Here is a 25,148-nt window from a genome sequence, read left to right as displayed (position 1 = left end):
TTTACATCTCAAAACCATCACTTAAATCAACTGAGAAAATAGTGCTGCGTACCAAATATTAGGAAAATAACACAAAGAGTATGGATTCTATAGCCAAGAAACTTAAAGAGTCAAAATGGTCCTACTGTAGGTTGAAGGTCAAAGTCTAGGTCGCCAACACATTAACATACAGTGTTTATACAACCTTACAAATATTAAGTCACTACCTCAATACTGTGGCAGAGGCAGCTTTCTAATATGACTGGCATGAAAGCGTTAATCCTTCCTGTATGATATCCACATTCGAACTTGACCAAGAGAATCACAGAAAAGAAAGCCAACATCTCAGAGTGTTAAGTCTGTATCACCCAGAAATCAAAAATAAATTGTGTGGCAGAGTGTCCAGCCCCTATATATATATGTGCGCTGTTTTATTATTATTTGTATTATTATTGTTTGCGATGCGGATGTAAAGTCACCGCCATTATGTGTTATTGTTTTGTATTTTTTTATTTTAAAACCTCGTGAGGATGCGTGGCTGTCAGCTACTGATTGTTTAACTAGCTGACAGTCACGCATCCTTATTAAACTCGTGCAGACTGTGGCCGAGGGGTAATAAGATAATTAATAGCTAGATAACCCCTCGGCCAGAATATAAAAGCCTGCAGCTTTCTTTGTTCGGGGAAGAGTGTTCGAGAGTGGTGAACGAGTGAGGAGTTAGGAGGTAAAAACTAAGCTAAAGAAAACAACTGCTATACATGCTGGCTGAAAACCAGCACGATACTTGTTTTGGTTCTGTTTGTTTGGTCAACGTGCCTTTTTGTTTGGTGTTTTGTGTTTGTTTAAATCTTTTGTTTGCTTCATTATTTAATAAATAGACTGAGCGCCGTTGCGCTTCAGTTTTGCCACGCCATTCCTTGTGTTGAGTCTGTGTTTCTGGTCTGACGTCACCACTGCAAGCCATCCTGTTCACAATTGTAAATAGTTCTTTAACGAGAGTTCTTCCAATTATTCAAGTTCTCACAGTTTATCTGAACTGTGTGGCTGTGCTGTAAACTCCATGTCAGCTATGGCAGCCCCCCGAGACTGATTGCTGTGATTTAATAATTGCTCTGCTCAGTTGGACAGGCTCCCAGAGTACAATCCAGGGGGATAAGAAGTGTAAACCTGCCAGATTCAACTTAATCGCCCCACTCATGGTGTTGGAGACTGTAGCTTTTGTGATTCCTTGGACTGACAAGCAGATTTATCAAATACTGCACTTTAAAGAATAGATGTCAAGGACATGTTTTTTGACTCTCATAACTTTCTCTGTGGGTGAAGTGGCATGTTAACTCATACAGTGTTTAATGAAGCAATAATTTATTTGTTTATTTTTATTTCTTTATTTTCTCTTTTACCCACGATTTTCTCCCCAATTACCTTCCCTCACCGCAGAACTCCAGAGAACTGCAGATCAGTGAGTCTTCCGATTCCCATGACCAAGTCAATTCCTTCTGTACACCCAGGACGTCGAGAGCAGAATCTGGAAGACAGCCCTGCAGGTGTCCAATTGAGCTCACCAGGCGCCTGGTCAGTAGGATCTGCTGTAGCACTTTAAGAATAAACGCTGCAACTGCCTCTTTTTGGGTTGTATTCTTATGAGTTGTAAAAAAAAAAATCAGTGCCTGATGTGAGCTTTGTTCAGCAGTCTGCATCAGACATCATTGATGAAAGTTAATATAACCCTTGTAAAAGTGTAAAACACATTTTAGAAATCATCTTTCTTACAATATAGTTTGTCATGTAAATCGCTGTTTCTGAAAATGAACATATAATGCAGCAAATAGCTGTCTTTTATTTAGTTTGGCAGGTAAATGGGTAAAGGAGTGTTGTTATGCCACACACCCCTCCCCACCCCCATTTCTATTGTGCTAAAAATCTCTTGCTTTTTTTAGGATTATGTATATTTTACAAACACAAGTTTAAAACACTGGAGACACAAAGCGACAGATATTAATAATTTAAATACGGCCATTTAAATCATTTGGCCCTGTAAAAATCTATTTTCCAGTCTTCCATTTTCATTCTACTGTGTTCCATTGTCACACCAATTACAGTACAGTTTATATTCTTTAATTGAGTGTAAACTGCTCTCTGTTTAGCAGCTAATAAACACCTCTGTTCACAGCCTCTGAGTTATTAACTGCTTAACACCCTGTATAACAACCTAGAGCTAATTACTCCATAGTCGATCAAAAAAACGGCTAACGTTACTGCATGGCCTGTAGACAAGAGATGTCCAGTTTTGAACGCTGAGGGTTAAATGGTCCATACAAAAATAGTACTGTATGAAGAATCTATTATTACAGGCCCTCCAAGGGAGCACTAATAAGCGATGTCAGGAAGAGGATAAATCACCGGAAATGTTCACTCTCACTTCCACCTGAAGTACTGTTTGTACCCAGTTTACAGCAGGGTGGGACTCAGATATAAGAATGCCGTGGGAATATTACTGAGATATGGGATCAAAATCTTTATTTCTGTATTTATTTGTTTATCATTTGAACAATCTAGCATTTTTAGGAATGACCCAGGCAGGTTAGCATACATTAACAATGTGTGTTTACACAAGATATCTAAAAACAACAATAATTATATACAGCAATATCCATGCGATACAATACCTCAACTGAATCTTCAAACATTGTGAGCTCCTCATAGAAAGCATGAAGGACATTACAAATTCTGGGAGTCTACAACTACAACTATCGGTAATACAGCCATGTAGCACAGTCAAACTTTTTTCATGTACAATATTTAATCAATGTATTGTGTGACCAGTGGTCCACACAACCTCCCAGTTATCTCTTTTAACCACTGATATGCCTAAAAAAAGGTTATTGTGATATGCCATAATAAAAAAAAACATAGTTGTGTAGTATGATAAAGCACAACTTGAGAAATGCTAAAGCACAACTCCAAAAACACAATGTACCTGGTAAATATGGACCAAACTACATTCCACTCTGTATCACTAACCCAAACTTTCTAGCTACCTCTCTTCTTCTGCTCTATAACTAGACCACGCAGCCACCCTGTCTTCAGCTCAAACCTCAAAACCACGCCGCTTGTGTTTACAACCCATCACTCTGTTTACAAGGAAGGCCATATCACTCCACAGTAGCATAGCTCATAAGGCGAGGAAACTGCCATATTGGGTGCGGAAACCCAGCTCAAGCTGGCCCTTCCTTGTTAGGGAATCAAGGTTTTCTGTATAAACAGGGGAGATGGGAGGAGTGTGTGGGTGGGGGGTCAAAAGGATTATGACTGCCGTACTGTTTCATATCTGAGTCAAGATTCATGGAATGTGGTTACGGGGAGAATGCTGGTATTTCCTTACATCCCTATGGGACAGGAAAAGGCTGACTGCTATGAGAACACAATCAGTAAAATCGGGAGCCTTAGAATTGGGAGCCTGAGAGCCACACTTATTCACATACTGTACAAATTAATCAGCAGACTGGATCTATCCATATAGAGTCATCCTTCAGATGCACTATACCATAGATTCCAGGACCGCTTCAGTGTATGACCATATATAAATTCCCACAGTGACTACTACATTCCTTCTGCTACAGTAACCACAGCAAGGTAGGGTCAGTGGTTTTGAGATGTTCGTGTCATTGGGTGGTCCAAGCTTAGACACGCAAGAGTTCGGCCTACACCGAAATTATTTGAGCATACAATTTAGTAAACAAAACGTTTGCAAACCAAGCTTGAGTGATTTTCAATGGCTCACTTTAAATAGAAATGCTATCTATGTTTATTTCTCTATGGCCAGGAAATAAGTTGCTCCAAACAAAGAGCACTACTCAATACAAATATATATATATATATATATATATATATATATATATATATATATATATATATATATATATATATATATATATATTTTTTTAATGCATTAATTTGGGCATGATTTGAGAAAGGCTCATTTTTAAAAGAATTCAGCTTGCGGGAAAGCTATTTACCATTACAGTTGTGTCTATTAGTGTTTAAATAGTATAAACATGGTAAAGCAGCTTTAGTTAAGAAAATATGAGGGTGGTGTAACTTTTGCATGTGATTCACCCTTAAGAGCAAAGTTCCGACTTGGGAATTGCTTGGGCATACCTGCAAAGCTATGACATCAGATAGCTCATTGAAATAATCAGAACACTTATTCACAACAATGCACCCTGCTGAGATTTCTTTCTAAAATTGCTATGGAGAATATTTTCAAAGCCTTTACTCCAGTCATTAATTAGCCACTATTACTGACACCTGTTAATTTTACAAAACCAAACAACCAAGTAATTTAAGGTTAAGTTGTTTTGTTTTGTGGGGTCACTGAGTTGCTCACCTGGTAAAAGCACGTCCACAGGGCGTGCAGTGCAGGTTCCTGGTTGTGCAAAGTTGCTGGTCTTTGCTGGAGATTCTAGAGGGAGCATTGCATTGGATCTGGTACTAAGGGTTAGGGAGGCAAAGCTGGCAGTGACTTATTCTCCTCAGTGGGCTACAACAGACCCTACTGGCCAGGCACCTGTTGAGCTGCAGGGTGACCTCCAGAGGCCGGTAGCTTGTTAACATCCACTCTCAAGTTCCTGGGAGTAAAGAGGCAATTAGCTTGCTTGTGGGATCGTTGGACACCCAAGTGACCAGTTCTGCTGAGCTGTGTAGGGAATTGCTGCTTATGGGAATGTAACTGGACATTCTAAAGTAAACACAAGACTGGAATAACATTTCAAAAGTATGTGACTCAATACAACATTTTGACTGTGACTACTTAGATTATGAGACCCTTAAACGTGCACGAACAGTATAACAAAATTAAACAATTAAAACATAATTGTATTAAGGTCAATTGAGAAAATAATGATATAAGTAAGATCATTTTAAGGCAAAAAGTAAGAGATTTGGTTTCATAGTCTTAGCAGAAGAGTAGTTTAGGCACTAACTTTATCAGTTCCTAGTACAGTCGCCCCACTACTGTAATATATTTGTGTAAAATATTTTATTTTTGAAAAGCATAAAGTTACCTCAGGAGTATATGTATAATGCCTTGTACGTGATCACAGTGCTTTGTTTCTCAGAGGTATGGTCAAAGAAGAGAAAGACCATTCATGCAGTTAATCAGCCAATTATACTGCATAGCCAGCATTCTCTAAATGGTTAGGGGATAAGGGGACTGGAAAAACAATGGAAATGCATTTATTAGTTTAAAATATTTACTCTCCCCAGGACCAACTTCTCTTTTTCACCTGCAGTCCTGAAGCTCAAAGCTTAAAACAACACATTAGTCTACAAAAATCAGGATATGTTGCCTGGGGAATGGCTTTTGCATAAGAATTTCATTTCTGCTCAAGTAAGAAATATTGCTTCCTTTAAAGCTATGATTAAAGACCATTTCAATCTCTGTGTACTCATTTTTAGCTTTGTAAGTTATTTTCTGTATGATTTATAGTGTTGCTGAAGGTGGAAAGGTATTTTTATTTTCCATTCAGGGTAAAAATGGTATGAAATTATAAACATTTAACTGTTTCACTGATCTAAAAAGTGGCAGATCTAAATATAAAAAAATACAATTATTTACTAATCCATTTGGAGTTCCCTGGGGTTTATAGACCCATTTATTAACATTATTGTAAAAATACAGTCAAATGAGGTTTATGAAATGTAGGGAGGCTGTATTAAGATCAGTGTTTAGATCATTAAAACAGACCCCATTGTCTGCCTTTTAAATTGATCAATGTCAGAGATTCCGTCTTCATTTCCAAAACAAACATGTATTTTGATTATTTTGAGGTCTTGGAAATGTTAAGTTCTTTCTCTCCCTGTTACCTGCCTGTTAAAGATTCCTACTATCTATCCTCTATTGTCAGTAACACTGCAGATAGAGAGATGACGAAGGCTCCACTGCCCAGCCAGCAAGTGAAACGAGGTGAGAGAGAAGCACCAAAAAACAGGAAGACTGACCTCTATTAGGTAACGGGAAAGATCACTATGGCCAAATCTTGCCTCCTAAGCTACCATTTAGTTTGTGAAATAATTTTAGCAATTTTAGCATTTGTCATTCATATGTGAAAATGCATCGTCCGGGATAGAGATTTGCAGATATGTTAGTTGGGAATGTATGTATACTTTTAAGGTTAATCTGCTCTTCAAATTAAATTTTTTTTTAATCGGGAGGTACACAACGGGAACTGGAAACGAGGACTGTATCGGCTCGGATCATGCCAATTAGATTATGATACAGAGAAAAAAAAAGATTCATGTTCAATATTAGAGCAACAGAACTCAAACCCCCTCAGAAATTGAAGCTGCTCTTTAAAACACCACTATTTCACTAGAAGCTGGTTTCACAGACCCCGATAAAGTTCCACTGTGCTACAGGTCTTTATTCTTGTTTACAATGTGTCTTTTCTTCAGTTTTCAGTCTGGGGTTCCTGTTCAAAATCCCTTTCCAAGTTATCGACTGATACAGAAAAGAGTATCAGAATTGAATCAAGAAAATCTCAGGATGGGAATTCAATATCATTCAAATGCAACAAATACAGGAGGACTGAAAAGGCATTTCATTTCACACTTCCAATAAGTGCTAATGAAATCTAAAATTTAGACTCCACAGCTCTGATTAATGTTTCTTTAACACTGCTGCCATCTAGTGGAATAAAGTTTACTTACAAGTAATAGTCAATCAATTCAAGGTGCTGAGGTACATATTTAATAACTAAACTTGCAACTAAACTTAATTTACACTACTACAGTAAATACATATATATATATATATATATATATATATATATATATATATATATATATATATATATATATATATATACAGACGTGCTCAAATTTGTTGGTACCCCTCCACAAAAAACGAAGAATGCACAATTTTCTCTGAAATAACTTGAAACTGACAAAAGTAATTGGCATCCACCATTGTTTATTAAATATTTAATAGAAATCAGACTTTGCTTTTGATTTTTTATTCAACATAATATTGTAAATAATAAAACAAATGAAAATGACATGGACAAAAATGATGGGACCGCTAACCTAATATTTTGTTGCACAACCTTTAGAGGCAATCGCTGCAATCAAACGTTTTCTGTAGGTCTCAATGAGACTTCTGCACCTGTTAACAGCTAGTTTGGCCCACTCTTCCTGAGCAAACTGCTTCAGCTGTCTCAGGTTTGATGGGTGCCTTCTCCAGACTGCAAGTTTCAGCTCTTTCCATAGATGTTTGATAGGATTCAGATCAGGACTCATAGAAGGCCACTTCAGAATAGTCCAATGTTTTGTTCTTATCCATTCTTGGGTGCTTTTAGCTGTGTGTTTTGGGTCATTATCCTGTTGGAGGACCCATGACCTGCGACTGAGACAGAGCTTTCTGACACTGGGCAGTATGTTTCGCTCCAGAATGCCTTGATAGTCTTGAGATTTCATTGTGCCCTGCACAGATTCAAGGCACCCTGTGCCAAGCGCAGCAAAGCAGCCCCAAAACATAACCGAGCCTCCTCCATGTTTCACTGTAGGTATGGTGTTCTTTTCTTTGAAAGCTTCATTTTTTCGTCTGTGAACATAGAGCTGATGTGACTTGCCAAAAAGTTCCAGTTTTGACTCATCTGTCCAAAGGACATTCTCCCAGAAGGATTGTGGCTTGTCAATATGCATTTTAGCAAATTCCAGTCTGGCTTTTTTATGTTTTTCTGTCAAAAGTGGAGTCCTCCTGGGTCTTCTTCCATGGAGCCCACTTTCGCTCAAAAAGCGACGGATGGTGCAATCAGAAACTGACGTACCTTCACCTTGGAGTTCAGCTTGTATCTCTTTGGCAGTTATCCTTGGTTCTTTTTCTACAATTCACACTATCCTTCTGTTCACTCTGGGGTCAATTTTCCTCTTGCGGCCGCGCCCAGGGAGGTGGGCTACAGTTCCAAGGACCTTAAACTTCTTAATAATATTTGCAACTGTTGTCACAGGAACATCAAGCTGCTTGGAGATGGTCTTGTAGACTTTACCTTTACCATGCTTGTCTATTATTTTCTTTCTGATCTCCTCAGACAACTCTCGCCTTTGCTTTCTCTGGTCCATGTTCAGTGTGGTGCACACAATGATACCAAACAGCACAGTGACTACTTTTCTCCATTTAAATACGCTGAATGACTGATTACAAGATTGGAGACATGTGTGATACTAATTAAAGAAACTAATTAGTTTGAAATATCACTATAATCCAATTATTTATTATCTTTTCTAAGGGGTACCAACAAATGTGTCCAGGCCATTTTAGAATATCTTAGTAGAATAAGCAATAATTCACAGCTTCTTTGCTTTATTCTATGACATACCAAAGGCATGCAAGTATACATGATAAAATAGCTTTTAATTTCATCACTTTTCAGGAGGAATGAAGCATTATTTCAAAGAGCTGTAAGGGTACCAACAAATTTGAGCACGTCTGTATATATATATATATATATATATATATATATATATATATATATATATATGGAGTGAGCTATTTACACTGCCACAGGTAATATACCCACATTACAAGGGCTCAACAATAATAACTAATCTAATCATATATGCCTATGGGTCACATCTTTTAGCCAAAGTACCATTTGCTCTAGTAAAGCGGTTACCTTTTTTGTTTGGAGTGATGAGCAGAGGATTTGATTATGACAGAAGCTGCATTCCCTTTATCTTTTAGAGGCGAGGACGTTTAATCCCTGTGCACACAGCTCTCTGATGCCACACATGAAGCAAAGAGGTGGTTCCAGCAGGGAACTCACTTTTAGTCAGTCAATCAAATCAAGTTCATTAAGTGTTAATAACTAGACAATTGTCAATTGAAATAGCAGTACCTTATCGCTAACAACATAATTACTTGTCCAGTGATCATCAGGGAAAGGATTCAAATCTTATCTGATCCATTACCTCCCTGCTGCGAGTTAGAGTTTGTACATTGTATAAAAAACGGAATTGTATGTTTAGCATAGCAGATTATCGCTGGGAGGTTCAAAGGGTAAAATAATAAATCAGGCAGCTATTGATAGATATTTATCATAATTACTTCTGCAGTATACCACATGTCCAGGTAACAATCAGATCGTTGCCTCGTCTTTTTACGTGGCCGTTGGCGTTAGGTAGCAGTCGTGCGCTAGAGCTTAGCAAGGGTCCCAGGGCGCGGCTCGGGGTGGCACAAGTGTGCACCATTTTCCACGTTGATCTAGGTGGTTAACAACTGTACCTTTGCCCCGCCTTCACTATATCAGGCCACTAAGGTTGCAGTCGTGCTCTAGACTACAAGATCAGCATTGTTGTCTCACCCAGCGCAGGGGGCTATGTCGGCTGCTGAAATGCTAACGCACTCTGATGCAGCAGACATCAGCAGACATGTAGTCAAATCATCTGGTTTTGTGTTATTTAAAAAATAGCTTGTATTTTGGGGGAGATGCAGTCCTGCCTTTGCTTAACTATCAAAGGCCAGGTATTTATCATGCAGCAGGTCAATTGGTTTGGCAATTTGAATGGCTTTCCTACAGTCAACCTCTCCACTTATCAGTGGAAAAATGTATGGGCAGGGGCTCCCTGAGGCGAGGCCAAAGGCCAAATATGTACTATGTGTTATCCTAGAACGTATAATATGCATAAGTGTGTTATTGTGTCTAATCTGTAATAAATAGTTTATCTATCGCAGTTCCCTGACTGAACTGCCATTCACCCTGTTCCAGGTAATCCTCACAAACCTGACACCAGAGAGTGTCAGCATAGCAAGGGTAAAGGTGAAACCTGGCCCAGGGCCTGATTTTATTGACTTTTATCTGTGAAAAAGCTTTTCAGGAACCAATTATATAATGTGGAGCATTTCTTATTTTGATTTGATTAGCACATCATTGATGATATATCAAAATAACAAAACATGGATACATGTATTTAAAGTATTGTAAACATTTTCTTAAAGCCCAAGAAAATGTCTTTGAACTGAGCCCGGTCTTTCCATATAAGAACTTATCAGCCCATTTCAGTTTTGTGGTCTCCAAGAGAAAACAACCGTCTTGCTAGCATTTTATATAGATAAGCACTCCTCTCTATTTCTTAATTCCATGTACGCTACATTGGACTCGAACAGCAATTGCTTTGCATGAAGTTTTTCTGATAAGCTTCAATCGAGACAAAATAACTGTTAGCTAAATGTGGAGAAACCTTGCCAGGACTTTCACAAAAGATTCTGACATTGTAATAGACTGTCTAGAATCATAATCCTCTTGTGACCCTCACAGATTTGGAACTACAGACCAGATGGGAAGAGCAAGGCATTTATTCCATGTACTGCAAGAGACAGAGCTCAGTTGACACCCACCACCCACGAGTCATCTGCAGTTTCTTTGATTCAAGTTGGTCTGGCTAAAGGTTGTTATTCCTAGGATGCCAAGTAGATAAAGGTTAGACCAGAAGAGGGCAGTCTTGGAACAAAGCAATAAAATAAGCATCTTCCTAGAAATCCAAGTTCAATTCAATCATTTCAATTCTAAAAATGCATGTTTTCATGGCAGATGATAATGAGGCCTGTACATTTAGTGCTTAGTGTTTAGATGTCTAGTGACTGGGGAAGATAGTTAAATTACAGTAACTGAAAAGAGTGTGATTGTAAGGAGTTATAGCTAATGAAATAATTCCATAAATTGTACCTGCCAGGGGGAAGATTTATGGATTAGCACCACCCCTTTAATGCACAGACCATAATCAATTATTATCTTAACTATAGTATTTATCCCCATTGGAGTGCATCAAGTAGATTACTGATTCATTAAGTACACAACTGGAAGCACAATTTACTTTCCCTTTACATTTTATTATTATTATTTGTTTATTTAGCAGACGCCTTTATCCAAGGCAACTTACAGAGACTAGGGTGTGTGAACTATGCATCAACTGCAGAGTCACTTACAACTACGTCTCACCCGAAAGACAGAACACAAGGAGGTTAAATGACTTGCTCAGTGTCACACAATGAGTCATTGGCTGAGGTGGGATTTGAACCGGGGACCTTGTGGTTACAAAGCCTTTTCTTTAACCACTTTAGCACATAGCCTCCCATTTGCTCTGTGTGGTTCTGCTGATATTTAATTTGAATCTTTGTATTACACTATGTAACACAATTTTTGTTCCTGGGTAGTAAGTGTTATTTCCTAATTGCTTATGCCTCAAAAGTATAGAAAATGGCTATTATTCCCCACAAACTTTGCTTTTGTGACCAGGAGTGATATTTTGAAATTTACCTATTTCCAATGAGAAAACAGGCGAATTTGTGTCTTTTCGTTCACATAAAGTCAGAAAAAAACAACATATAAATCCAAATTAACATGTATTTATACTAAAGTAATACAAAAATGACTACAAAAGATTTAGAAGTGAGTAGTTTTTCGAGATTTACGATTATACTGTAAATCACTTTCACGAATCAGCCCCCAAAATCTCCCATCATGTTCTCGTTATACTGTCCTTCATTGACAGCTCATCCAGGAGCCTCAAAGCCATGCTGCTCCATAATGGTAACAAGTACCCGTCTCTTCCCCTGGCTCACTCGGTGCACCTCAAAGAGGATTACAACAGCATCAAGACCTTGCTGGACGCCTTGAAGTATGATGAGTACGGCTGGGACCCCCAGAAGGTGCTGATGCCACCACTACACATCAAATTGGGCCTTATGAAACAATTTGTCAGAGCTCTAGATAAGGAGTCGGCAGCCTTCAAGTACCTTCAAGACTTCTTTCCTAAGCTGTCTGAGGCAAAGGTCAAAGCCGGTGTCTTCGTCGGACCACAGATAAAGAAGATCCTGGAGTGCAATGAATTCCCCAAGAAGCTCACTAGTAAGGAGAAAGCGGCTTGGAACAGCTTTGTCGCAGTGGTGCGGGGCTTCCTGGGCAATCACAAGGCCGAAAACTATGTGGAGCTGGTTGAGACTCTGGTGAAGAACTACGGCACAATGGGCTGTAGGATGTCCCTCAAAGTCCATATCCTTGATGCTCATCTTGATAAATTCAAGGAGAACATGGGAGCGTACTCGGAGGAGCAAGGCGAGCGCTTCCACTAGGATATACTGGACTTTGAACACCGCTACCAAGGACAGTATAACGAGAACATGATGGGAGACTACATTTGGGGGCTGATTCGTGAAAGTGATTTACAGTATAATCGTGAATCTCAAAAAACTACTCACTTCTAAATCTTTTGTAGTCATTTTTGTATTACTTTAGTATAAATACATGTTAATTTGGATTCATATGTTGTTTTTTTTCTGACTTTATGTGAATGAAAAGACACAAATTTGCCCGTTTTCTCATTGGAAATAGGTAAATTTCAAAATATCACTGTCCTGGTCACAAAAGCAAAGTTTGTGGGGAATAATAGCCATTTTCTATACTTTTGAGGCATAAGCAATTAGGAAATAACACTTACTACCCAGGAACCAAAAACAAACAAAAAAAAATTGTTACACGGTGTTATTAATTTTAATAATATATTACTAACAGGAAAGGACTGTAACATAAAATATGTTTCGTTTACTGAAGCTAATAGAGTAGCAGCATTAAAAAGGTGACAAAATAAAATGTTTATTACAAAAATACACATCTTCAGTATTGTTGTGCTCATTAAACATGTGTCATGCTTAGTCAACATCAGTTTATTTGCATTTAGACTGTACTTTACATGCTTCAGATGGTAGTCTTTTCAAACCCATTTAGAGCCTTGAATGGGATACTCCACTATATGAAAATAGCCATATTGTGCAGCTCAGAGAGCCAGCCCTGACCTAATAAATTTGGCACATACCATGCTAGAATGAAGATGTGAAAAAGAACAATTGACCAATACCTCTCAAATACATATCTAAGAAAAGGTTGTGTGCAATTGCTTGTCTGCACTAGGAACTGACGAACCTGTTCTAATAATGTACTGCATGGATGGAAATAAGACTCCCATTGCATATCAGTTTGATCCGTTCCAGGTTTTACTATGAGTCAAATAAAACGCACCTGAGCTTGTTACCTATACACTGGGGCTAATCAAGCTTGTAGTAAAACCTGAAATGTTGTAGTTTTTGTAGTGAAATCCTATGCAATAGCAGTCTTATTTCCATCCCTGTACTGTAACGCAACACGTCCCTGCGCTTCCTTCTGCCCTGTTCCCCAGGAGACACATTTATAAATGAGAAGCTTAGTCACAGTGGCTTTATATTTTAATTACTTTTGCAATCAATATTTCAAAAAATATTGATTGCATTTGAAAGTGTGAGATCTGAACTTAGCATTCATATACATTTTTTCAATGCAGTGACAGCAATCAGACTAAATTAATTGTTTTAGATACAATATCAATAAAATGTAATCTTACTTAAGTTATTGAGGGTAGAAAATACTTATGGATGGATCTATTTGAAAGCTTTTTAGTTCTGGAATGTACAGTATACACAGTAGGAGAATAAACTTATTTACTCTCAAAAGCACACTTTTCTTCTGAAAATTACCTCTTGTTAGTAGCACAAAGAAGTACCTTGCTAAATGTCAAATCACAGAAAAAAAAATGTACACAAATTTGTATTTGTATACAAATATATTTAAGTCAAACAGGGTACTTCAGATCTGAGCTTTTCACAAATTAGAAAACTCTATTTAGGTCTCCTACCATTTACTGTGCTGTACAGTAGATGGATGTGCACAGCACTACCATATTACTTCCACTCTAGCAAAAACTACCACTGTCATTTAACATGTGCACAGATAGCAATCAATTTGAATGGCAGTTCACTCAAGTTTAGCAGTGTTTAAAAAACCACAGAGTGATTCACCTGGCTCAACACTCACAAGAGGCTGACACTTCAGAGTACGGTTTCTCATCTCCAGCCCTACGGTGACACTTAACCCTTTCTCAACTCCATGTATGTAAGTTAATATGTCACGTGTAGGGTCTCTTATTGTAGAACAGATGTCAAACACCCATCAATACAAATCTTTATTCTAGACAAAATTTACACATATGTGAATCTACTGGAAATGTTTATATAGCTTTACTTCTGCTCTCTCCCTCCCTGCTCTTTTCTGTCTCCCTCCACTCTCCTCTCTCTGTTAGCGCCTATGAGTTTCACGCTGTTGAAATCACCTCCCCTTGTCGCCTCCTCCTCATTGTTCTCTACCGTCCTGAGATGATGAGCTTGACTTCCTCCCTCCCCACTCCCTCCACCCCTGTTGTTCTACTTGGTGACTTCAACATCTCCAACTCTAACCACTCTGCTGGATTTCTTCCTCTTCTTCACTCCTTCGCCTTCTGTCTCTCCTCGCCCACCCCCCAACCCCCCCCCCCCCCCCCCCCAACTCACACATCGGGCCGTCAACTGGAACTCATCTTCACCAGGGACTGCTTTTCCCCACCCTCTCGGTAACTCCTCTCGATAACTGATCACTACTTCTTCTCCTTCTCTCTGTCGCTCCCATCCCTTCCTACTCTTCCCCTCTGTCACCTTTCGTTGACACCTCCATTTCCTCTCCCCCTCTGTCTTCTCCTCTGCTGCTCTCTCGCACCTCCTCTCTATTGACTCCTTTTCCCAACTCTCTGTAGACTTGACTACCTCCACCCTTTTCTCCTCCCTCACCTCTTGCCTCGACTCCCTTTGCCCTCTCACCCCACGACCTGCGCGCCCCTCCCCACCCCAGCCCTGGCTGTCCTCCGTGCTCTTCTTGGCTCCTACCAAACTGCACTCTGCTGAAAAGAAAAGGAAGAAAACCTCCCTGCTGCCTTGGATCTCTATCGCTCGCTCCTACTACCTATTCTACTAACAATTCCAGTAAACTTTTCTCTACCTTCTCTTCCCTCCTAAGCCCCCCCCCATCCACCATCTCAGCTGATGACTTTGCCTCCTTCTCCTCCAAAATGATAGACATCCGCAAACACTTCAGTACCTCGCCTCCTTCCCCACCCACCCCTGTCCTCTGCTCACTCACTCCCCATCACCCTCTGCAACCCCTGCTCCGACTCCGATCTTTTCTCCATGCTCCAGAGTCATAAACCCATCACATGTGCTCTGGATCACCTCCCCACTCACCTCTTCCAGGCTGTTGCCCCTGCTCTACTCCTGTTCATTTCCTCTCTTCTCAACACCTTTCTGCCCTCTGGCTGTTTCCCCTCTGCCTTCAAACAGGCCTGCATCACACCCATCTTTGACACAGTCGACCACTCTGTTCTCCTGTCCTCCCTCGCTGACCTGGGACTCTCCGGCACTGCTCTTGCCTGGTTATCCTCCTACCTCGCTGATCGCACGTACCGAGTGTCCTGGCATGGCTCACCCTGTGCCTCTTGCTCTCTTTTGACAGGTGTCCCCCAAGGGTCACCTCATCTCCTCCCATTGGCTTCTCATATCATCTGTATGCTGATGATGCCCAGATCTTGTTCTCCTTCCCCCCCCTCTGACTCCGACATTTTGTTCTGTATCTCTACCTGCCTCTCGGCCTCCTGGATGCACTCGCGTCATCTCAAACTCAACCTCTCCAAATCAGACCTCCTTTTCTTCCCCCCTCTTCCTCCCCCACTGCTGATCTCTCTATCTATATTCCTCTTGAATCCACAACCCTCTCTCCCTCCTCATCCACCAAGACCCTCGGTGTCACCCTCGACCCCTCCCTCTCTTACTCTCAGCACATCTCTACTCCGGCATGCTTCTGTCGCTTCCTCAGCAACATACGCAGAATTTGGCCTTTCCTCACCAACTACTTCACACAGGTCCACTCCAGCTCATCCAGAAACTCTGCTGCTCACCTTGTCTTTTCCCTTCCTCGTTTCTCCCACGCTACATCGCTGCTCCTCACTCTGCACTGGCTCCATATCACTGTTCGCATCCAATTCAAAACTTTTGACTCACCTATCGCTGTCTTGACCTTTCTGCTCCCTCCTATCCAGACTATCATTTCTCTCTACACCCCCTATCGCCCCTTCTTGCCCCTCCACCACCGGCAGATTAGCTGTAACCCCCCCCCCCCCCCCTCAACACCCCTCGCTCCCCCGCTTCCAGAGCCCATTCCTTCTCCACCCTTGCCCCTCAGTGGTGGAACAGCCTACCCACAAATATAAGGACTGCTCAGTCCCTGGCCACCTTCCGGTGCCTCCTCAAGACATACCCGTTCAGACAGCATCTGTAAACCTCACAACTCTAGACTACACAAGACTAAATGGCACTCAGTTGTACCAGTACTTGCATCAGCTTGTACTTGCACTGAACTGCTCCATACCTTGCCATATTTTACTACTGCTCTTAACTATAACTACTTCCTGTATCTTGATTTTACCCTTACAGGTATCCGTATTCATGTTTTTTTTTGTAATTGCTCTTATTTGAAATCATACTCATCCGTTATCATACTTACTACGTGCTCTTACTGGACTTTACTCGTATAAGCAAATATTTTTATAAGTTAACTGCTCTTAGTCGAACTCACTCTTAAATGTAATTATTTATTGTATTCTTGATTTTGCTCTTAATTGAATCTGATCTTTTTGGCTACTGATTTTATTTATAATACAGAAAAATAAAATGCACCCGGTGTTTGACTCTTGTGGTTTATGCATCACCAAAACTGTGAGCCTTATTAAAGTGCAGCCTTATTATGTACAGTTAAAAGACGATTCTATTAAAGAACACTAAGAGGAGAGCTACCCTCACAATCTTACTTCACTCTACTGATACTGAGAGAACTGGCACTGGCATGCAATACATGGTCTCCTCACTAGAGGGTGCTCTGCTCAATGAGGACTGCAGCAGCCCACACAAAAGCTTGAACTCCACTCAGTACCAGCTGTCACTTGGACTGAATATTTTACTGAGCCTATGTCAAGATCTATGGGAGGTGAAAGTAACAAAAATTAAATAATGAATGACACCTCATTAAATGTTAAATTTAAGCAAGTATCAAATATTGAATTTTAGCATCAAATAATAAATACTAGCATTAAATATTAAATTAATGTATCAAATGTTCAAATCTAACATCAAATGTTAAATTCAACATTGAATATTAAATGCAAGTATTGAATGTTAAATACTACCATTGAATGTTAAATGCAACAGTCGAATGTTAAAAACTAGCATCAAACATTAAATATACATACATTAATATGGCTGTATTATTTGGTATCCCCTGTGTTTCTCACTGTAAATACACCCAATACCAATCAAACCCTTTGTGTGTGATAATGGGGCACAGGTAGACACTGGAAGGTTGACATTTCGGAGTCCCACTGTCTGAAATGCACAGGGGATACCAAATAATACCGCCATAGACTAAGATATTGTTAGCTGTCTAATTTGGTATCCCGTGTTTCTCACTGTCAATACCAATCTTGTGTGTGTACTGTATATAAAAGAAAAACTTAAATAAATATGGTATCTTTAAACAATAACATTATATTAATACATTACGCATTTTTTATTTCATTTTACACGACTCGTGTTTATTCCAGACAGAACAGCACAAGCCACAGAGCACGTGAATTTTTTTTTGATTATTTACTTTCAGCTTTCAAGTTTTGAAATCCAAAAAATATATTAAAAATAGGCTACTTTGAAATTGGCATAATCCTTTATAGTTAATACATTAAGCATTAATTATTTAACGATTGGTTTAGCTGCGCGTGTGAAAGACGTTTCTAATGATAACTGATTATACACATCACAAAGAAATCATACCGTCCTCTGAAAAAGTTAGTAAATGATTGCAAAATGCAGCCGACAACTGCTGCGCATGCACATCACTTGTATTTTACCTCAGACACGAGCAAAAGAAAAATTAGACATGCCTGTGGGACGATCTAATTTTACGCATAGATGGCAGGGGCACACACAAAAAAATACAATGGAATGACCCACTTACCAATTTTACTTTGTGCAGTGTCTTGACAGTATTTTTCCAGACACTCATTTATCTTAGATAATGCTGCATTGCTCATTTTAAAGGAGGACAGTCGCAGTGCCAGGTATTTCTGCAGCTGTTCTACACAAGACTAAAGTTTAAAGTTTCTTTATCAATGCAGTATGCACTAAGTGGCACAGTTAAACAAGTGTTGGTGAGCTGGGTACTGTAGTCAACACAAATCAACACGACTGGCATTCTCTATTTGGCAGAGGCCCAGGACTGAACTGAGTATGAGATACATTTTTGTGGACTTAGGTACCTTGTTTTGTCTAGTTCTTGTGCAGAACAAATACAGTATATTGCACCATATGAATTAGGATTAATCTTTTTGTGTGCACACTCAAAATAAACCTTTACATAAATGTGCTACAGAGAATTCAAATTGAGCACATTACGCAACTTGCATTACCAGCCTTATAACTGAACACTACAACAGTTAATGACAGATAATACATAATGTACATAAGGTACATAATGACAGATAAGGGCAAAGCCTGCTGTGGAGGGTGTACTTGCTATTATGAACTTCCATTAAGGTGCTTGAAACTAAGATGCTGTAACACTGTCAGTTTCTAGATACAGCAAAACTGAAGGTGAAATAAACCTGGTAAAAGCATAGCCATGGGGTATGCAGGGTGAGTCACACAGTCAGGGGAGTGCAGGTTTGTGTCCTGGCTGTGTGAAGTCGCCACTGTTTGATTCATATTTGTTTCTTTCACTACTGCACATTTGAGACCTATATGGCGAATAAAATGCATGGAACTATTACATTAGCAACAATTACTTCAAGATTACGAAGCAAAACGATTAAAAAACAATGGTTTATTAATTTCTGTACTGTATATCAAAAACAATGTTTTTTTTTTTTTGTACATGTAAAACTAATTCACTGGTGTATATAACTGTATTGATTTTGTTACCCATAAATAAATAAATAAATAAATAAATAAATAAATAAATAAATAAATACAAACTAAAACTTAAAGTAGTCCAGTGCTAAATTGGGCTTTGTGAAACCAGTCAAAGATGAACCCCAATAACTTTACTCCATGCTCTCTGCCCATTTCCACATATTGTATCACCCCACACTGCTCCCCTACTCTTGCCCCAGTCTTACCCTGGCAGGCGAGCCCCTCCTTGCTGACAGTCTGCTTGCACACAGCACAGTGCTTCCCCTTCTTAAATGTCTTCACACGGAATGTGTGGGAGTGGGCCGCCTCAAACTCTTTGGGCTGGCAAGAGAGAAAAGAAGAAAAGTTAGGGGGAACAGGGAAGTATGGAGAGAGAGGAGAAGGAGGCTAATTCACAAGATTCTCATTCACTTCAGGAGCCCTCTATCAGTATCCGACTAAATTCACAAATTTGTAAGGTGGTACAGTGTGTAAATGCACCTCTTTCACTTCTGGAATTCTGGGATTGAATTTAGCATAGGTCACATGAAATGGGTTTGGTTGTCCACAGCGGATGCTAGTCCACATCACGAAACCACCACACAGTTTGGCACAGAGAACCTTTGCTGAATGGGCATGGGGACTGAACTGCTTCTGCAAGGTTAGTTCCTTCAGTTCAGGGAAGTCTTGAGCCATACTACAACTTTGACACTTTTTGTTTTTTCCCATCTTCTTCTACCCCACAGACGATTTTAATAATGGACTGATTTCCCTATCAGATTTCACATGCCTAAAATTCCTAGTTCTCCCCCTCTGTTCTTTAATACCCAGCCTTGATCGTTGAGCAGATTATCTCATTTCCTCAGAATATTTATTCAGCTGTTTTCGATTTTACTTTTAGCTGATGAAGTCTTGAAGGCTTTTATGCTGAAGCCGCAAGGTCTTTATATGATATATATATATATATATATATATATATACAGTGCCTTGCGAAAGTATTCGGCCCCCTTGAACTTTGCGACCTTTTGCCACATTTCAGGCTTCAAACATAAAGATATGAAACTGTAATTTTTTGTGAAGAATCAACAACAAGTGGGACACAATCATGAAGTGGAACGAAATTTATTGGATATTTCAAACTTTTTTAACAAATAAAAAACTGAAAAATTGGGCGTGCAAAATTATTCAGCCCCCTTAAGTTAATACTTTGTAGCGCCACCTTTTGCTGCGATTACAGCTGTAAGTCGCTTGGGGTATGTCTCTATCAGTTTTGCACATCGAGAGACTGAAATTTTTGCCCATTCCTCCTTGCAAAACAGCTCGAGCTCAGTGAGGTTGGATGGAGAGCATTTGTGAACAGCAGTTTTCAGTTCTTTCCACAGATTCTCGATTGGATTCAGGTCTGGACTTTGACTTGGCCATTCTAACACCTGGATATGTTTATTTGTGAACCATTCCATTGTAGATTTTGCTTTATGTTTTGGATCATTGTCTTGTTGGAAGACAAATCTCCGTCCCAGTCTCAGGTCTTTTGCAGACTCCATCAGGTTTTCTTCCAGAATGGTCCTGTATTTGGCTCCATCCATCTTCCCATCAATTTTAACCATCTTCCCTGTCCCTGCTGAAGAAAAGCAGGCCCAAACCATGATGCTGCCACCACCATGTTTGACAGTGGGGATGGTGTGTTCAGGGTGATGAGCTGTGTTGCTTTTACGCCAAACATAACGTTTTGCATTGTTGTCAAAAAGTTCGATTTTGGTTTCATCTGACCAGAGCACCTTCTTCCACATGTTTGGTGTGTCTTCCAGGTGGCTTGTGGCAAACTGTAAACGACACTTTTTATGGATGTCTTTAAGAAATGGCTTTCTTCTTGCCACTCTTCCATAAAGGCCAGATTTGTGCAGTATACGACTGATTGTTGTCCTATGGACAGAGTCTCCCACCTCAGCTGTAGATCTCTGCAGTTCATCCAGAGTGATCATGGGCCTCTTGGCTGCATCTCTGATCAGTCTTCTCCTTGTATGAGCTGAAAGTTTAGAGGGACGGCCAGGTCTTGGTAGATTTGCAGTGGTCTGATACTCCTTCCATTTCAATATTATCGCTTGCACAGTGCTCCTTGGGATGTTTAAAGCTTGGGAAATCTTTTTGTATCCAAATCCGGCTTTAAACTTCTCCACAACAGTATCTCGGACCTGCCTGGTGTGTTCCTTGTTCTTCATGATGCTCTCTGCGCTTTAAACGGACCTCTGAGACTATCACAGTGCAGGTGCATTTATACAGAGACTTGATTACACACAGGTGGATTCTATTTATCATCATTAGTCATTTAGGTCAACATTGGATCATTCAGAGATCCTCACTGAACTTCTGGAGAGAGTTTGCTGCACTGAAAATAAAGGGGCTGAATAATTTTGCACGCCCAATTTTTCAGTTTTTTATTTGTTAAAAAAGTTTGAAATATCCAATAAATTTCGTTCCACTTCATGATTGTGTCCCACTTGTTGTTGATTCTTCACAAAAAATTACAGTTTCATATCTTTATGTTTGAAGCCTGAAATGTGGCAAAAGGTCGCAAAGTTCAAGGGGGCCGAATACTTTCGCAAGGCACTGTATATATATATATATATATATATATATATATATATATATGGCATACCTTGTAATAAAAATGCTAATTTCCTAGGTAAACTGTACAGTACTTTTCAGTACTGTTCAGAATGTAACAAATGCTGGGCACTAGTGCTGCAGCTGGCTTGTTCGCTAGCATCTTAGGACTGGGTTTGAATCCTGCTTACATCTCAGGTGAAAAGAGTTTGTCTGTCAAAACCTTGCCTCCAATTTAGTGGTGTAGAAAATACATGTTTTCATTTTAAAACATGATAACAGGTAATACACTAAGTTAAATAACCCTCTGTTTGCAAGCATTTCTTTCAGGTTGCACTGAGAGTGAAATTGTCCCACCCTTTGACACCTTTTCTGTCTTTAACCAATCAGCTGCTTACCCTATCACTGACAAGCTTTGACCCTGAAAACAATCTTGAGGTGAATTGCCCTAGGAAGTGAAACAGTAACAGACTTCTTCACAAGTGAACTTTCTTTAAACTGAATCATGTTTTAAAATGAAAATACATGTTTGCTATGTTTCTTTCAAAAGCAGGTTTTTTAAAGAAAAAAAGAGTTTCAGAACATTGGCTCCAGGACAAACGGAAAACATCTACACTACCTCTGCAACACTTTCATGCTTAAACTGATCAGTCTTTCCTTAGGCTGTTCCTAGATTATTTTCCCTTTCAGCAAAATAATTGTAACAAATTTACTGGATGCACCAGGAATATCTTCCATTGAAATGTTTTCTTCATCTAATCTTTTGAATTATTAAACTTAAGGCCAATAAAATAGACATATTTCAAAGCTGAGAAAAAAATCCTTATTGCTCAAGCAGGAATCACGATGAAAATAAACTTCTTACTACTTCTAAAAACATGAATACAAATCAGAACATTCCAAATCCAAACATGAACCCTGTTCTACACAGCCTAGGACCTACCCCTGTGCCATTTTCAGGCTTACAAAAACAACTAAATAGAAGCCTAAAGCCTAATGGTATGAGTCCGACCCCTCAGTGGTGTATCTGTACAATTTGGTACAATTTGCATCCTCTGCTTAAGAGAGGCCCAGGACTGAATGGCAGGTGTAAAGGTCAGGTATGAGGATGCTCTCATGGTAAAGACCTATCTCATCTAACGATTCTAACCATTCACTGGTTACAACTCCTGCTCCATAGGGATGTAACCTTGCAGCTTACTAAAACACTCTCTTCCTATTGTGTACATTAAACTGCTTGCAGCTATTTATTTGTATATTTATGTCCGCTGCCATGCTTGTGTAATGGAAATTATTTGCTTGCCCTTATCAACTACCATAGCAACGGAATTGTATTAAGGGTTCTGCACAAGAGCACACAAGTATATGGGTCATTGAATGGTATCACAGTGATAAGATTTCCATATTTTGACATACAAATGGTCACAATGCTATGAACCAATAAACATTGGTGATAATCCAGTGCAGTCACTAATATCAGTATCAGTGTGAAATTGTATCAGGTCCCATTGGTATGTTTTTAAGAGCTTACAGACCATAGCACTATTTAAACAACAGAGTCTATGACCTTGAAAGAAATTTACACACATACAACAAAAGTGCAGCAGGTCCCTAACACCTAATATGATTATGTTTATCTTGTTAGCATAAACCCATTCATTGACTTATTCTATCTAAGCTTCTTTATCCCAAAAACTGATCCCCATAAATCGGTTCTGATCTCTGAACCAGAAACTGGCTATATTGAAAAAATACTACCACAGATGAGTGCTGAGCTTTAATACTACTTCGGTGTGATATCATTGCCAGGGACCAGATCCAGTAATGAATATCTCATGCCATCGTATTTACAGCATTGCCATTGCACATCAATATCATAGCTAAAGGAGCACACTTTCAATAATTGGGAAAACTAATCCTTTAGCTGTTACATTATTGCCATTGTAATATCACATCCCTGCCAGGTGCCTTTCTTTTGTAATGTAGATAGTTAATCCCATTTATTTCACAGTACCACTTTCTTGTAAGGCGGGCCTAGTTTCTGTACAGTGGATATAATTCCAGTGCTTTTATAGGATTGCTGATAGATTACTGTCTTCTGTTATGAAAAAAAAAACTCATATGCTACTTCTGTAAAAGTGATTAGATCAGTAGTGCTCCATCCTTACAATCAGAGCAATAAGTAATCTAGATTCTTTGTGTTGCTTTGAAATTGGAATGCTCTCAGCAAAAGGCCACCTAGCATGTTGGTTTACATTGTTGTCATGGTTATAGCTCATGTCTGAGCCTCTTTATGGTTCACATCCACTCCATAGTTTTGATTTATTTTCAAGAAAAGTAAGTGTTTAATTTGAATTCGTGTGCTCCCTGTCAACATGCCAAGGAGTTATGCAAACAAAACCTAAACCACTGTTAATCTGCTCTTCTTTCAAAAAAAATAAAAGTGCAGATGTTTTATCTCACTTCCCTACATGGTTAGTTACAGTATACGCAACAACAACAACAACAACATAAAAACACTATATTGGCTTCCCTATAACTCCTACAGCCACTGAAATCCATTTAGTATCAAAATAAATGACCCTTCAGCAAAACCTGTCTGAAACAGTGCATTTTGATTTATATAAATTGCAGCCGTGTTTATTATTGGCAAGACAGCAGATCTTAAAGACTTTGTTGAGTCTTGCACTAATTCCAATGATTTGCAAGAGACAGTCTCAAAAGAGATGGGCTTTTCTGGAGAACATATTGTGTTGGTGTGCAGGCTGAGTCATAGAGTCAGGGGAGCACAAGTTTGCGTCCTGGTTGTGCAAAGTCGTTGGGCTTGCTGGTCTTGGCTTTAGTGCTCCCGTGAATTAGGGAGACAAAAAAGTCAGTGCCGGTGTCCCAGGAAATAAGTTGATCGGGAAATAAGTTGATCAAGCTCTAGAATTTAAAGGGGAGGTTCCATTGTTTCTAATGTAAACAAGCCTAGGCTAGGAAATAAGTAGATCGAGCCCAGGAAATAAGTTGATTGGATATATTAATGAACAATAAATAATTTTAAATTAATTTTGTAAGTATAATTATATCAATTAGTAGATCTGATTTATTCGGCAGTATGCTGCTAGATAAGATGATGTGAATATCGCTTTCGATCCGATATATTAGCCTAACAAAAATGCATAATTTAAAATTACTTTTGTACGTATAATTTACATTAACATGTAGATTGGATATATTCAACAGTATTATGCTAGATAAGGGAAAGTGAATATCGCTGTAATATATATTAGCAGCAAATAAATAATTTAAAATGAATTGTATGATTGTACATTTCTGATTGTGTATTTCTGTTTGTGTAACAAACTTTAACTAGCAAAATGTGTTATGTATTGACGTTATTTTGCATTTCTGGAGGTGTTTTTGTTTTGGGAAGCACTACAGTATGGACAGCAGGTATGCGAGCGATTGTCCAAAAGTTAAAGCATGAGTTTCAATCATGGAAAAAATTACGCTCCATGCTACGATTACTTGAAAAACGTTGCTTATACAGGATTATTATTTTATATTTGTTATTTCATTTATTTTTACATACAGTACTTTGTATATTAAATAAATAATTTAAAATGAATAGATCGGATATCTTCGACAGTGTGACGCTACATAAGGGAATGTGAATATCGCTGTAATATATATTAGC

General features: G+C 39.1%; 1 protein-coding gene across 4 annotated transcripts in view; it reads right to left on the bottom strand.

Annotated features, from left to right (window-relative positions):
• The window catches only part of LOC117426356 (tensin-1-like), a 309,710-nt gene that overhangs the window by 214,172 nt on the left and 70,390 nt on the right, over positions 1–25,148 (bottom strand). For all 4 annotated transcript variants that reach the window (XM_059033470.1, XM_059033468.1, XM_059033471.1 and 1 more), the window contains exon 2: positions 19,090–19,204. In XM_059033470.1, coding sequence (XP_058889453.1) covers positions 19,090–19,204 — 115 coding nt within the window. The remainder of the gene's footprint in view (positions 1–19,089; positions 19,205–25,148) is intronic.

The sequence above is a fragment of the Acipenser ruthenus genome, chromosome 11 (assembly GCF_902713425.1).
Source record: "Acipenser ruthenus chromosome 11, fAciRut3.2 maternal haplotype, whole genome shotgun sequence".
NCBI classification, from domain to species: domain Eukaryota; kingdom Metazoa; phylum Chordata; class Actinopteri; order Acipenseriformes; family Acipenseridae; genus Acipenser; species Acipenser ruthenus.
Note: the sequence above shows the minus strand (reverse complement) of the source record. Positions and strands in the feature narration are given on the sequence as shown.